The following is a 17,306-nucleotide window of genomic DNA, read 5'->3' on the forward strand; positions in this document are numbered from 1 at the left end:
TCTTCTGGGAAGGCTTTCCACTAGATGTTGGAACATTGCTGCTATAACAGCCTCCAGTCTTCTGGGAAGGCTTTCCACTAGATGTTGGAACATTGCTGCTATAACAGCCTCCACTCTTCTGGGAAGGCTTTCCACTAGATGTTGGAACATTGCTGCTATAACAGCCTCCAGTCTTCTGGGAAGGCTTTCCACTAGATGTTGGAACATTGCTGCTATAACAGCCTCCAGTCTTCTGGGAAGGCTTTCCACTAGATGTTGGTACATTGCTGCTATAACAGCCTCCAGTCTTCTGGGAAGGCTTTCCACTAGATGTTGGAACATTGCTGCTATAACAGCCTCCACTCTTCTGGGAAGGCTTTCCACTAGATGTTGGAACATTGCTGCTATAACAGCCTCCAGTCTTCTGGGAATGCTTTCCACTAGATGTTGGTACATTGCTGCGGGGACTTGCTTCCATTGACCCATGAGCATGAATGATGTTGAGTGATTTGGCCTGACTCGCAGTCGACGTTCCAATTCATCCCAAAGGTGTTTGATGGAGTTGAGGTCAGGGCTTTGTGCAGGCCAGTTAAGTTCTTCCACACCGATCGCGAGAAACCATTTCTGTATGGACCATTTCTGTATGGACCTGGTCAACAAATACTGACTCTTTGCATCAATTTCATGTAATTGTCATTTAAAGCCTTTGACACTTATGAAATGCTTGTAAATATACTTCAATATTCCGTAGTAACATCTGACAAAAAATATCTAAAGACATTGAAGCAGCAAACTTTGTGGAAATTAATATTTGTGTCATTCTCAAACCTTTTGGCCACGACTGAAAAATGTAATTGGATGCTGTAGTGTTAAGATTTCCCTTCACTGTAATAACTAAGGGGCCAAGCCTGAACCATGAAAAACAGCCCCAGACCATTATTCCTCCTCCACCAAACTTTACAGTTGGCACTATGCATTGGGGCAGGTAGCGTTCTCCTGGCATCCGCCAAACCCAGATTCATCCGTCGAACTGCCAAATGGTGAATCGTAATTCATCAGTCCAGAGAACGTGTTTCCACTGCTCCAGAGACCAATGGCTGCAAGCTTTACACCACTCCAGCTGACGCTTGGTACTGTGCACGGTGATCTGAGGCTTGTGTGTGGCTGCTCAGCCATGGAAACCCATTGCAAGAAGCTCCCGAACGAACAGTTATTGTGCTGACGTTGCTTCCAGAGACAGTTTGGAACTCTGTAGTCAGAGTTGCAACTGAGGACAGAGGATTTTTGTGCGTTTCAGCACTCAGCGGTCCTGTTCTGTTAGCTTGTGTGGTCTACCACTTCGCTGCTGAGCCGTTGTTGCTCCTCGACCTTTCCACTTCACGATAACAGCACTTACAGTTGACCTGGGCAGCTCGAGCAGAGCAGAAATTCAACTAACTGACTTGTTGGAAAGGTGGCATCCTATGACGGTGTCACGTTGAAAGTCACTGAGCTCTTCAGTACGGGCCATTCTACTGCCAATGTTTGTCTATGGAGATTGCATGGCTGTGTGCTCGATTTTATACACCTGTCAGCGCCGGGTGTGGCTGAAATAGATTAATCCACTAATTTGAAGGGGTGTCCACATACTTTTGTGTGTGTATATAGTGTATTGAATGGAGATGAACAAAAAGTCTCTCCTATATAAGTTTGGTGCAGAAACCACTCCAGCACATTTCAACCTCCATCTAATACTGATACCCTACTACACTTCTCTTCACATTTTAGAAACATTTAGACATCTTCGCTTCTTTATAGCATCTTTTAGTAATGTGCTGCCAGACAATTCTCGTCCTGTTTTTCCCTCCTAACGAGTTGGTCCACCACAACAGCACTGTTCAACCTCTAACTGTATTCTCCTAATAGTCACACATCTTGGCTTCTTCATAGCATCTTTTTTTTGGTCGCTTGTCAAATGGAACCCTAATCCCTCTATGGTGCACTACTAGGACACTGGTTAAAAGTATTGTACGATACTGTGCATTCGGACAGTATTCACACCCCTGGACTTTTTCCACATTTTGTTACGTTACAGCCTTTTGATGAAATGGATTAAATTGTTGTTTTTCTTCATTAATCTACACACAATACCCCGTAATGACATCACGACGCCCCGTAATGACATCACGACGCCCCGTAATGACATCACGACGCCCCGTAATGACATCACGACGCCCCGTAATGACATCACGACGCCCCGTAATGACATCACGACGCCCCGTAATGACATCACGACGCCCCGTAATGACATCACGACGCCCCGTAATGACATCACGACGCCCCGTAATGACATCACGACACCCCGTAATGACATCACGATACCCCGTAATGACATCACGACACCCCGTAATGACATCACGACACCCCGTAATGACATCACGACACCCCGTAATGACATCGCGACACCCCGTAATGACATCGCGACACCCCGTAATGACAAAGCAATTTTCATAAGTATTCAGACCCTTTTACTCAGTACTTTGTTGAAGTGACTTTGGCAGTGATTACAGCTTTGAGTCTTCTTGGGGTATGACACTACAAACTTGGCACACCTGTATTTGGGGAGTTTCTCCCGTGACTCTCTGGAGATCCTGTCAAACTCTGTCAGGTTGGATGGGGAGCGTCGCTGCACAGCTATCTTCAGGTCTCTCCAGAGATGTTTGATCGGATTCAAGTCCGGGCTCTGGCTGGGCCACTCAAGGACATTCAGTGACTTGTCCCGAAGCCACTCCTGCATTTTCTTGGCTGTGTGCTTAGGGTCGTTGTCCTGTTGGAAGGTGAACCTTCGCCCCCAGTCTGAGGTCCTGATCTCTCTGGAGCAGGTTTTCATCGAGGATTTATCCGTACTTTGCTCTGTTCATATTTCCCTCAATCCTGACTAGACTCCTAGTTCCTGCCGCTGAAAAACATCCCCACAGCATGATGCTGCCACCACCATGCTTCACCGTAGGGATGGTGCCAGGTTTCCTCCAGATGTGAAGCTTGGCATTCAGTCCAAAGACTTCAATCTTGGTTTCATCAGATCAGAGAATCTTGTTTTTTTGTGGTCTGAGAGTCTTTAGGTGCCTTTTGGTAAACTCCAAGCGGGCTGTCATGTGCCTTTCACTGAGGAGTGGCTTCCGTCTGGCCACTACCATAAAGGCCTGATTGGTGGAGTGCTGCAGAGATGGTTGTCCTTCTAGAAGGTTCTCCCATCTCCACAGAGGAACTTTGGAGCTCTGTCAGAGTGACTATCGGGGTCTTGGTCACCTCCCTGACCAAGGCCCTTCTTCCCAGACTGCTCAGTTTGGCCGGGCAGCCAGCTCTCGGAAGAGTCTTGGTGGTTCCAAACTTCTTCCATTTAAGAATAATGGAGGCCACTGTGTTCTTGGGCACCTTCAATGCTGCAGAAATATTTTGGTACCCTTCCCCAGAACCGTGCCTCGACACAATCCTGTCTCTGAGCGCTAAGGACAATTCCTTCGACCTCATGGCTTGGTTTTTGCTCTGACATGCACTGTCAACTGTAGGACCTTTATATAGACAGGTGTGTGCCTTTTCCAAATCATGTCCAATCAATAGAAGTTGTAGAAACATCTCAAGGATGATCAATGGAAACAGGATGCACCTGAGCTCAATTTCGAATCTGAATACTTATGTAAATAAGGTATTTTTTGTTTTTTTGTGTCTGCGTCATTAATGGGTAGATTGATGAGGAACACAATTTAATCCGTTTTAGAATAAGAGTAACGTAACAAAATGTGTATAAAGGGGAAGGTGTCTGAATACTCCCTGAATGTACTGTATGTGGAATAGGATCCCATTTGGAACACACCTCTAGGTGATGTGCTATTAGCCAGTTGTAGTGTTGTTTTACCTCACACTCGGTTGTTTTCCCCCCCACCGCCCCCCTCTGAATGTACTGTATGTGGAATAGGATCCCATTTGGAACACGCCTCTAGGTGATGTGCTATTAGCCAGTTGTAGTGTTGTTTTACCTCACACTCGGTTGTCTCCCCCCCACCGCCCCCCCTCTGAATGTACTGTATGTGGAATAGGATCCCATTTGGAACACGCCTCTAGGTGATGTGCTATTAGCCAGTTGTAGTGTTATTTTACCTCACACTCGGTTGTCTCCCCTCCTCCTCTCACCAACTCAGAATAGCATTTCCTTCGACCATCATCTGAGAAAGTAGCAGCTCGTCACGTCCTGGTGTGAACGGCTGGCATCCCAAATGGCACCCCTATTCACTATGTCGTGCACTACTTTTGACCAGGCCCTATAGAGGTAGAGGTCCGGGGAAGTAGTGCACTGTAATATAGGGGAAAGGGTGCCATTTTGGACACCGTAATGTTAGGTAAGAGTGTGGGTGTCCCTTCAACGCTAATCCCCTCCCTGGAGAGATGTCTATAGGCTGAAGGCATCCGCGGGCTACTGGTCCACACTGGGGATTCTTCAATGAAGTGTTTGTTGTCATTCAATGAGCGAGAAAGAGAGAGAGAGAGAGAGAGATGACTCATGTTCTTTTCATGCACATTTCTTTCATTGAGAAATACTCCACCGATCTTAGATGTGAAGTTATGCAACTAAGAACTCCTTGGCACAAAAAAAACCTTCAATTTATCTCAAATTAAATCTGGCTACGGCGTCTCGAGTTGGACAAACAGTACTGTTGCCGCTTTTTTTTCTCGTTATTCAAGCAAAGGTTTTTTTTAATGGAGTTGTGTGAGCACACTCGTTGGGTTCAGCTGAGTTCAGCGAGGCTCCAGATGGATGGAAGCATGCTGACGCCTTTAGGCTGCGTCTTGATAGCCTGAAGACTATTTAACCCCCCCCCCCCCCCCATATAAATATATATGGGTTAGGCTGCGTCTTGATAGCCTGAAGACTATTTAACCCCCCCCCCCCATATAAATATATATGGGTTAGGCTGCGTCTTGATAGCCTGAAGACTATTTAATCCCCCCCACCCTATATAAATATCTATGGGTTAGGCTACGTCTTGATAGCCTGAAGACTATTTAACCCCCCCCCCCCCCACCCTATATAAATATCTATGGGTTAGGCTACGTCTTGATAGCCTGAAGACTATTTAACACCCCCCCACCCTATATAAATATCTATGGGTTAGGCTATGTCTTGATAGCCTGAAGACTATTTAACACCCCCCCACCCTATATAAATATCTATGGGTTAGGCTACGTCTTGATAGCCTGAAGACTATTTAACACCCCCCCCACCCTATATAAATATCTATGGGTTAGGCTACGTCTTGATAGTCTAAAGACTATTTAACCCCCCCATATAAATATCTATGGGTTAGGCTACGTCTTGATAGCCTGAAGACTATTTAACACCCCCCCCCACCCTATATAAATATCTATGGGTTAGGCTACGTCTTGATAGCCTGAAGACTATTTAACACCCCCCCCCCCCCTATATAAATATCTATGGGTTAGGCTACGTCTTGATAGTCTAAAGACTATTTAACCCCCCCCCATATAAATATCTACGGGTTAGGCTACGTCTTGATAGTCTAAAGACTATTTAACCCCCCCCCCCCCCCCCCATATAAATATATATGGGTTAGGCTACGTCTTGATAGCCTGAAGACTATTTAAACCCCCCCCCCCCCTCCCATATAAATATATATGGGTTAGGCTACGTCTTGATAGCCTGAAGACTATTTAACCCCCCCCCCCCCCCCCTCCCATATAAATATATATGGGTTAGGCTACGTCTTGATAGCCTGAAGACTATTTAAACCCCCCCCCCCCCCCCCCATATAAATATCTATGGGTTAGGCTACGTCTTGATAGCCTGAAGACTATTTAACCCCCCCCCATATAAATATATATGGGTTAGGCTGCGTCTTGATAGCCTGAAGACTATTTAACCCCCCCCCATATAAATATATATGGGTTAGGCTGCGTCTTGATAGCCTGAAGACTATTTAATCCCCCCCCACCCTATATAAATATCTATGGGTTAGGCTACGTCTTGATAGCCTGAAGACTATTTAACCCCCCCCCCACCCTATATAAATATCTATGGGTTAGGCTACGTCTTGATAGCCTGAAGACTATTTAACACCCCCCACCCTATATAAATATCTATGGGTTAGGCTATGTCTTGATAGCCTGAAGACTATTTAACACCCCCCCCCCCCCACCCTATATAAATATCTATGGGTTAGGCTACGTCTTGATAGCCTGAAGACTATTTAACACCCCCCCCCACCCTATATAAATATCTATGGGTTAGGCTACGTCTTGATAGTCTAAAGACTATTTAACCCCCCCATATAAATATCTATGGGTTAGGCTACGTCTTGATAGCCTGAAGACTATTTAACACCCCCCCCCCCACCCTATATAAATATCTATGGGTTAGGCTACGTCTTGATAGCCTGAAGACTATTTAACACCCCCCCCCCCACCCTATATAAATATCTATGGGTTAGGCTACGTCTTGATAGTCTAAAGACTATTTAACCCCCCCATATAAATATCTACGGGTTAGGCTACGTCTTGATAGTCTAAAGACTATTTAACCCCCCCCCCCCCCCCCCATATAAATATATATGGGTTAGGCTACGTCTTGATAGCCTGAAGACTATTTAAACCCCCCCCCTCCCATATAAATATATATGGGTTAGGCTACGCCTTGATAGCCTGAAGACTATTTAACCCCCCCCCCTCCCATATAAATATATATGGGTTAGGCTACGTCTTGATAGCCTGAAGACTATTTAAACCCCCCCCCCCATATAAATATCTATGGGTTAGGCTACGTCTTGATAGCCTGAAGACTATTTAACCCCCCCATATAAATATATATGGGTTAGGCTGCGTCTTGATAGCCTGAAGACTATTTAAACCCCCCCCCCCTCCCATATAAATATCTATGGGTTAGGCTACGTCTTGATAGCCTGAAGACTATTTAAACCCCCCCCCCATATAAATATATATATGGGTTAGGCTACGTCTTGATAGCCTGAAGACTATTTAACCCCCCTCCCATATAAATATCTATGGGTTAGGCTACGTCTTGATAGCCTGAAGACTATTTAACCCCCTCCCATATAAATATCTATGGGTTAGGCTACGTCTTGATAGTCTAAAGACTATTTAACCCCCCCCCCCCATATAAATATCTACGGGTTAGGCTGCGTCTTGATAGCCTGAAGACTATTTAACCCCCCCCATATAAATATCTACGGGTTAGGCTACGTCTTGATAGCCTGAAGACTATTTAATCCCCCCATATAAATATCTATGGGTTAGGCTACGTCTTGATAGCCTGAAGACTATTTAACCCCCCCCACCCCCCTATATAAATATCTATGGGTTAGGCTATGTCTTGATAGCCTGAAGACTATTTAACCCCCCACCCTCCCATATAAATATCTATGGGTTAGGCTACGTCTTGATAGCCTGAAGACTATTTAATCCCCCCCCATATAAATATCTACGGGTTAGGCTACGTCTTGATAGCCTGAAGACTATTTAATCCCCCCTATATAAATATCTATGGGTTAGGCTACGTCTTGATAGCCTGAAGACTATTTAACCCCCCACCCTCCCATATAAATATCTACGGGTTAGGCTACGTCTTGATAGCCTGAAGACTATTTAATCCCCCCTATATAAATATCTATGGGTTAGGCTACGTCTTGATAGCCTGAAGACTATTTAATCCCCCCCCCATATAAATATCTATGGGTTAGGCTACGTCTTGATAGCCTGAAGACTATTTAACCCCCCCACCCCCCCATATAAATATCAATGGGTTAGGCTACGTCTTGATAGTCTAAAGACTATTTAACCCCCCCCCCCCCATATAAATATATATGGGTTAGGCTACGTCTTGATAGCCTGAAGACTATTTAACCCCCCCCCACCCCCCTATATAAATATCTATGGGTTAGGCTACGTCTTGATAGCCTGAAGACTATTTAACCCCCCCACCCCCCTATATAAATATCTATGGGTTAGGCTACGTCTTGATAGCCTGAAGACTATTTAACCCCCCCCCCATATAAATATCTATGGGTTAGGCTACGTCTTGATCGTCTAACAACTATTTAACCCCACACCCCCTGTAGTGGACAGATTGAGACACCTCATATACTAGGTGGACAATATTCTTCCCATGGTCCTTACACAGTGCCTTCAGAAGATATTCACAGCCCTCGACTTGATCCATATGTTATCACATCCTGGATTTAAAATGGATGACCTTTAGATGTTATCACTGATTTATACACAATACATGTTCTATCCTGAATACAAAAGCCTTATGTTTGGGGCAAATCCAGTCCAACACATCTCTGAGTACCGCTCTTCATATTTTCAAGCGTAGTGGTGGCTGCATCATGCTATGGGTATGCTTGTCATCGGCAAAGACTAGGAAGTTAAGGATAAAAAATAAACAGAATGGAGGTAAGCACAGGCAAAATCCTAGAGGAAAACCTGGTTTAGTCTGTTTTCCACCAGACACTGGGAGATTACTTCACCTTTCAGCAGGACAATAACCTAAAACACAAGGCCAAATCTACACTGGAGTTTGTTACCAAGACGACATTGACTGTTCCTGAGTGGCCGAGTTACAGTTTTGACTTAAATCAGCTTGAACATCTATGGCAAGACTTGAAAATAGCTGTCGAGCAACGATCAACAACCAACTGGACAGAGCTTGAAGAATTTTAGAAAGAATAATGTACAATGTTTGTACGATCCAGGTGTGCGAAACTCTGAGAGACTCACCCAGAAAGACTCCCAACAGTCTCTATCGCCTGCTCCCAGGTCAATGCCAAAGGTGATTCCAACAGGTATTGACTCAGGAGGTTGAATACTTATCTAATCAGTACATATATTAGTGTGTTGTTTTCCATTTAATAAAAAATACAAGTTAGAATTTTTCTTCCACTTTGAAGTTTTCTGTAAAGTTCTCTGAGATGGCTGGGGTTTCTGTAAGTTCTCTGCTTGGGTTTCTGTAGGTTCTCTGAGATGGCTGGGGTTTCTGTAGGTTCTCTGAGATGGCTGGGGTTTCTGTAGGTTCTCTGAGATGGCTGGTGTTTCTGTAGGTTCTCTGAAATGGCTGGTGTTTCTGTAGGTTCTCTGAGATGGCTGGGGTTTCTGTAGGTTCTCTGAGATGGCTGGGGTTTCTGTAGGTTCTCTGAGGTGGCTGGGGTTTCTGTAGGTTCTCTGAGATGGCTGGGGTTTCTGTAAGTTCTCTGAGATGGCTGGCGTTTCTGTAGGTTCTCTGAGATGGCTGGGGTTTCTGTAGGTTCTCTGAGATGGCTGGGGCTTCTGTAGGTTCTCTGAGATGGCTGGGGTTTCTGTAGGTTCTCTGAGATGGCTGGGGTTTCTGTAGGTTCTCTGAGATGGCTGGGGTTTCTGTAGGTTCTCTGAGATGGCTGGGGTTTCTGTAAGTTCTCTGAGATGGCTGGGGTTTCTGTAGGTTCTCTGCTGGGGTTTCTGTAAGTTCTCTGAGATGGCTGGGGTTTCTGTAAGTTCTCTGAGATGGCTGGGGTTTCTGTAAGTTCTCTGAGATGGCTGGGGTTTCTGTAGGTTCTCTGAGATGGCTGGGGTTTCTGTAGGTTCTCTGAGATGGCTGGGGTTTCTGTAGGTTCTCTGAGATGGCTGGGGTTTCTGTAAGTTCTCTGAGATGGCTGGGGTTTCTGTAAGTTCTCTGAGATGGCTGGGGTTTCTGTAGGTTCTCTGAGATGGCTGGGGTTTCTGTAGGTTCTCTGAGATGGCTGGGGTTTCTGTAGGTTCTCTGAGATGGCTGGGGTTTCTGTAGGTTCTCTGAGATGGCTGGGGTTTCTGTAAGTTCTCTGAGATGGCTGGGGTTTCTGTAAGTTCTCTGAGATGGCTGGGGTTTCTGTAAGTTCTCTGAGATGGCTGGGGTTTCTGTAAGTTCTCTGAGATGGCTGGGGTTTCTGTAGGTTCTCTGAGATGGCTGGGGTTTCTGTAAGTTCTCTGAGATGGCTGGGGTTTCTGTAAGTTCTCTGAGATGGCTGGGGTTTCTGTAGGTTCTCTGCTGGGATTTCTGTAGGTTCTCTGAGATGGCTGGGGTTTCTGTAGGTTCTCTGCTGGGGTTTCTGTAGGTTCTCTGAGATGGCTGGGGTTTCTGTAGGTTCTCTGAGATGGCTGGGGTTTCTGTAGGTTCTCTGAGATGGCTGGGGTTTCTGTAGGTTCTCTGAGATGGCTGGGGTTTCTGTAGGTTCTCTGCTTGGGTTTCTGTAAGTTCTCTGCTTGGGTTTCTGTAAGTTCTCTGCTTGGGTTTCTGTATGTAACAGCCACTGCCAAATGCCTGACTGCGTTAATACAGAAATAATTAATTAACTATAATCCACCTGCTGCATCCAAACACCCTCATCCAAACTCTCATTTCAGTTTGTTCTCAAACTAAAGAGAGAGTGTGTGTGCAACCTGCCCTCCTTATTGAATGGATTTAGGGCAAACACCCTGAGCATTTAAACATGTATATTTGACCTTTATTTACCTAGGAAAGTCAGCTAAGAACAAATTCTTATTTACAATGACTACCTAGGAACAGTGGGTTAACTGCCTTGTTCAGGGGCAGAACGACAGATATTTACTTTGTCAGCTCGGGGATTCGATCGAGCAACCTTTCAGTTTCTAGCCCAACGCTCTAATCACTAGGCTACCCTGCCTCTAATCACTAGGCTACCCTGCCTCTAACCACTAGGCTACCCTGCCTCTAACCACTAGGCTACCCTGCCTCTAACCACTAGGCTACCCTGCCTCTGACCACTAGGCTACCCTGCCTCTGACCACTAGGCTACCCTGCCTCTGACCACTAGGCTACCCTGCCTCTGACCACTAGGCTACCCTGCCTCTGACCACTAGGCTACCCTGCCTCTGACCACTAGGCTACCCTGCCTCTGACCACTAGGCTACCCTGCCTCTGACCACTAGGCTACCCTGCCTCTGACCACTAGGCTACCCTGCCTCTGACCACTAGGCTACCCTGCCTCTGACCACTAGGCTACCCTGCCTCTGACCACTAGGCTACCCTGCCTCTGACCACTAGGCTACCCTGCCTCTGACCACTAGGCTACCCTGCCTCTGACCACTAGGCTACCCTGCCTCTGACCACTAGGCTACCCTGCCTCTAAACACTAGGCGACCCTGCCTCTGAACACTAGGCTCCCCTGCCTCTTCTACCACTAGGCTACCCCTGCCTCTTCTAACCACTAGGCTACCCTGCCTCTAACCACTAGGCTACCCTGCCTCTGACCACGAGGCTACCCTGCCTCTGACCACGAGGCTACCCTGCCTCTGACCACGACCACCACTAGGCTACCCTGCCTCTGACCACTAGGCTACCCTGCCTCTGACCACTAGGCTACCCTGCCTCTGACCACTAGGCTACCCTGCCTCTGACCACTAGGCTACCCTGTCTCTGACCACTAGGCTACCCTGCCTCTGACCACTAGGCTACCCTGCCTCTAACCACTAGGCTACCCTGCCTCTGACCACTAGGCTACCCTGCCTCTGACCACTAGGCTACCCTGCCTCTGACCACTAGGCTACCCTGCCTCTGACCACTAGGCTACCCTGCCTCTGACCACTAGGCTACCCTGCCTCTGACCACTAGGCTACCCTGCCTCTGACCACTAGGCTACCCTGCCTCTAACTACGAGGCTACCCTGCCTCTGACCACTAGGCTACCCTGTCTCTGACCATTAGGCTACCCTGTCTCTGACCACTAGGCTACCCTGCCTCTGACCACTAGGCTACCCTGCCTCTGACCACTAGGCTACCCTGCCTCTGACCACTAGGCTACCCTGCCTCTGACCACTAGGCTACCCTGCCTCTGACCACTAGGCTACCCTGCCTCTAACCACTAGGCTACCCTGCCTCTAACCACTAGGCTACCCTGCATCTGACCACTAGGCTACCCTGCCTCTAACCACTAGGCTACCCTGCCTCTAACCACTAGGCTACCCTGCCTCTGACCACTAGGCTACCCTGCCTCCTGACCACTAGGCTACCCTGCCTCTGACCACTAGGCTACCCTGCCTCTGACCACTAGGCTACCCTGCCTCTGACCACTAGGCTACCCTGCCTCTGACCACTAGGCTACCCTGCCTCTGACCACTAGGCTACCCTGCCTCTGACCACTAGGCTACCCTGCCTCTTCTAACCACTAGGCTACCCTGCCTCTAAACACTAGGCGACCCTGCCTCTAAACACTAGGCGACCCTGCCTCTGACCACTAGGCTCCCCTGCCGCACCACTGCATGTTCAGTTCGACTCTCTTCCTGTCTCGAGTCATAATCACTCTCCTCTAGTCACGTTCATACATCCTTCAATCAGCTTATAGAAAGACCATGTTCTTTTGTTCTCTCTGTCACTCATGGCCCATTGTCACCCTCTAGTGGAGGGAGGCCACATTACAGCCCAGCCTCAGTCCTCTCCACAATCCTGTTGCTTATCAAATCACATGTTATTGGTCACATATTTAATAGATGTTATTGGTCACATATTTAGCAGATGTTGTTGGTCACATATTTAATAGATGTTATTGGTCACATATTTAGCAGATGTTATTGGTCACATATTTAATAGATGTTATTGGTCACATATTTAATAGATGTTATTGGTCACATATTTAATAGATGTTATTGGTCACATATTTAGCAGATGTTATTGGTCACATATTTAATAGATGTTATTGGTCACATATTTAGCAGATGTTATTGGTCACATATTTAATAGATGTTATTGGTCACATATTTAGCAGATGTTATTGGTCACATATTTAGCAGATGTTGTTGGTCACATATTTAGCAGATGTTATTGGTCACATATTTAATAGATGTTATTGGTCACATATTTAGCAGATGTTGTTGGTCACATATTTAGCAGATGTTATTGGTCACATATTTAGCAGATGTTATTGGTCACATATTTAATAGATGTTATTGGTCACATATTTAATAGATGTTATTGGTCACATATTTAATAGATGTTATTGGTCACATACACATATTTAATAGATGTTATTGGTCACATACACATATTTAATAGATGTTATTGGTCACATATTTAATAGATGTTATTGGTCACATATTTAATAGATATTGTTGTTCACATATTTAACAGATGTTATTGGTCACATACACGCATTTAACAGATGTTGTTGGTCACATATTTAACAGATGTTATTGGTCACATACACACATTTAACAGATGTTATTGGTCACATATTTAATAGATGTTATTGGTCACACATTTAATAGATGTTATTGGTCACATATTTAATAGATGTTATTGGTCACACATTTAATAGATGTTATTGGTCACATATTTAATAGATGTTATTGGTCACATATTTAATAGATGTTATTGGTCACATATTTAATAGATGTTATTGGTCACATATTTAATAGATGTTATTGGTCACATATTTAATAGATGTTATTGGTCACATACACATATTTAATAGATGTTATTGGTCACATACACATATTTAATAGATGTTATTGGTCACATATTTAACAGATGGTATTGGCCCATACACATATTTAATAGATGGTATTGGCCCATACACATATTTAATAGATATTGTTGTTCACATATTTAACAGATGTTATTGGTCACATACACACATTTAACAGATGTTGTTGGTCACATATTTAACAGATGTTGTTGTTCACATATTTAACAGATGTTATTGGTCACACATTTAACAGATGTTGTTGGTCACATATTTAACAGATGTTGTTGTTCACATATTTAACAGATGTTATTGGTCACATATTTAACAGATGTTATTGGTCACATATACCTATTTAGTAGATGTTATTGCTGCTTAGGAGCTAGAAGCACATCTGCCCTAGTGGTCTCCCGAGTGTCGCAGTGGTCTGTAGTGAGGCCTCACTACAGACACTCTGGTTCGATTCCAGGTTGTATCGTAACCGGATGTGATTGGGAGTCCAATAGGGCGGCGCACAATTGTCCCAGCATCGTCCGGGTTTGGCCGGTGTAGGCCGTCGTTGTAAATATGAATTTGGTTAGAATATTTGTAAAAATGCCCCACATCAGCTTCTATCTCAAGGTCATCAGACTGTTAAATAGCCATCACTCGCCGGCTTCCACCCAGTTAGGTAACCCTGCACATTAGAGGCTGCTGCCCCATTTATATAGACTTGAAATCAGTGGCCACTCTAATAATGGAACACTGGTCACTTTAATAATGGAACACTGGTCACTTTAATAATGGAACACTGGTCACCTTAATAATGGAACACTGGTCACCTTAATAATGGAACACTGGTCACTTTAATAATGGAACACTGGTCACTTTAATAATGGAACACTAGTCACTTTAATAATGGAACACGAGTCACTTTAATAATGGAACACTGGTCACTTTAATAATGGAACACTGGTCACTTTAATAATGGAACACTGGTCACTTTAATAATGGAACACTGGTCACTTTAATAATGGAACACTGGTCACTTTAATAATGGAACACTGGTCACTTTAATAATGGAACACTGGTCACTTTAATAATGGAACACTGGTCACCTTAATAATGGAACACTGGTCACCTTAATAATGGAACACTGGTCACTTTAATAATGGAACACTGGTCACTTTAATAATGGAACACTGGTCACTTTAATAATGGAACACTGGTCACTTTAATAATGGAACACTGGTCACTTTAATAATGGAACACTGGTCACCTTAATAATGGAACACTGGTCACTTTAATAATGGAACACTGGTCACTTTAATAATGGAACACTGGTCACTTTAATAATGGAACACTGGTCACTTTAATAATGGAACACTGGTCACTTTAATAATGGAACACTGGTCACTTTAATAATGGAACACTGGTCACTTTAATAATGGAACACTGGTCACTTTAATAATGGAACACTAGTCACTTTAATAATGGAACACTGGTCACCTTAATAATGGAACACTGGTCACTTTAATAATGGAACACTAGTCACTTTAATAATATATCCTGGTCCCAGCTCTGTCGTCTCCTTCTATAGCCTGGTCCCGGGTCTGTCGTCTCCTTCTATAGCCTGGTCCCGGGTCTGTCGTCTCCTTCTATAGCCTGGTCCCGGGTCTGTCGTCTCCTCCTATAGCCTGGTCCCGGCTCTGTCGTCTCCTCCTATAGCCTGGTCCCGGCTCTGTCGTCTCCTCCTATAGCCTTGTCCCGGCTCTGTCGTCTGTCTCCTATAGCCTGGTCCCAGGTCTGTCGTCTCCTCCTATAGCCTGGTCCCAGCTCTGTCGTCTCCTCCTATAGCCTGGTCCCGGCTCTGTCGTCTCCTCCTATAGCCTGGTCCCAGCTCTGTCGTCTCCTTCTATAGCCTGGTCCCAGCTCTGTCGTCTCCTTCTATAGCCTGGTCCCAGGTCTGACGTCTGTCTCCTATAGCCTGGTCCCAGCTCTGTCGTCTCCTCCTATAGCCTGGTCCCAGCTCTGTCGTCTCCTCCTATAGCCTGGTCCCGGGTCTGTCGTCTCCTCCTATAGCCTGGTCCCGGGACTGTCGTCTCCTTCTATAGCCTGGTCCCAGGTCTGTCGTCTCCTTCTATAGCCTGGTCCCAGGTCAGTTTGTGCTCCTTTGTCAAGCCACCATTACAAGGTGTGCCAAGGAGTTGCCCTTATAGGACAAACAGGCTGGCGCTCATATCAGACTCCAGAGAATTTCTCTCTGAACATTCTGGAATGTTACACCTTGCCAAATAATGAGCTCCATCTCATTAATATTCCAGTCTATAAAATATGAATGTCCTCATCATTTGAGTCCTTAACCAGCACAGTGGTGAGACACTGAGTGGTGCTGTCTGGGAATGTGGATGTTATTGATCACTGTTGGTGCTGGCTGGCTGGCTGGCTGGCTGGCTGGCTGGCTGGCTCTATAACCTGGATGTTTGTAGACTATAGACTGTAATATCTGAGGGCTGTCCCTCCCTCCCTCCGTCCCTCCCTCCCTCCCTCCTTGTGTTGTGTTCAACCTCTTAAATCAAGAAATCAACCAAGTCCCCTTTTCTAATGTGTAATGTCACGATCTATGGCTACTGTACTAACTACTCTGTCTCTCTGCCCTCTCTGTCATCTCCAGGCTCTCTCTCGTGTCACCCCTAGTGGCCTCCAGTCAGCAGCCCCTCGATGAGTCCCTCTGTCCCCATCACCACCACCACCACCATCACCCTGGAGGGTTTAACCATGCACGGCCCTAACCATACAACACACACACCAACACAGACACCAACACCTGGAGGACGCTTACTGAAACAACCAGTCAACCCATCAGATGCCTGGACTCTTACACAATCAACCAATCAAAAGGCAGGACAAGGACCTCGTCATCCGCTAGCAACTCCATCCATCCAACCAGCCAATCAAAACACACAGACTGATGCTCTGCCTCTTTGACATCAACGGATCTCTGCTAAGTAACAAGCTCATGCTGTTGTAACAGGGTGGACGATACACACACACACACACACACACACACACACACACACGACTCAGAGAGCGTTCAGCCGTGCTCATCGGGGATGGAGGAGATGAGACTGGGATAGAGGAGGAGAAACAAGAGAGGGGGGAAGGAGGGATTGTGTTGCCCCTGGCACACCCAGAACAGTCACTGCCCCCCCCCCCCCCACCCCTCTGCTTTCGTGAACCCCAGCGAGGACACTGACATGGGGAACACAGACCTGCTTAACGCCCCTTACACACCTCATCCTCCATCACTTCTCTCCCTCTCTCATCCTCCATCACTTCCCTCCCTCCCTCTCTCCTCCATCACTTCTCTCCCTCCCTCTCTCCTCCATCACTTCTCTCCCTCTCTCCTCCTCCATCACTTCCCTCCCTCTCTCCTCCATCACTTCTCTCCCTCTCTCCTCCTCCATCACTTCTCTCCCTCTCTCCTCCTCCATCACTTCTCTCCCTCTCTCCTCCATCACTTCTCTCCCTCTCTCCTCCTCCATCACTTCCCTCCCTCCCTCTCTCCTCCATCACTTCCCTCCCTCCCTCTCTCCTCTATCACTTCTCTCCCTCTCTCTTCTACTCCATCACTTCTCTCCCTCTCTCCTCCATCACTTCCCTCCCTCTCTCCTCCATCACTTCTCTCCCTCCCTCTCTCCTCCATCACTTCTCTCCCTCTCTCTCCTACTCCATCACTTCTCTCCCTCTCTCTTCTACTCCATCACTTCTCTCCTCCCTCTCTCCTCCATCACTTCTCTCCCTCCCCTCTCTCCTCCATCACTTCCCTCCTCCCTCTCTCCTCCATCACTTC

General features: G+C 46.1%; 1 protein-coding gene across 1 annotated transcript in view; it reads left to right on the forward strand.

Annotated features, from left to right (window-relative positions):
* Positions 1–17,182, forward strand: part of LOC135533414 (casein kinase I-like) — a 59,652-nt gene extending 42,470 nt beyond the window's left edge. Inside the window, exon 8 of the mRNA XM_064960747.1 lies at positions 16,128–17,182. Within this exon, the coding sequence (XP_064816819.1) occupies positions 16,128–16,178 (51 nt within the window). The 3' untranslated portion in view covers positions 16,179–17,182. The remainder of the gene's footprint in view (positions 1–16,127) is intronic.
* The last annotated feature ends 124 nt before the right edge of the window (positions 17,183–17,306 follow it).

This window comes from Oncorhynchus masou, unplaced genomic scaffold (genome assembly GCF_036934945.1).
Source record: "Oncorhynchus masou masou isolate Uvic2021 unplaced genomic scaffold, UVic_Omas_1.1 unplaced_scaffold_2371, whole genome shotgun sequence".
NCBI classification, from domain to species: Eukaryota; Metazoa; Chordata; class Actinopteri; order Salmoniformes; family Salmonidae; genus Oncorhynchus; species Oncorhynchus masou.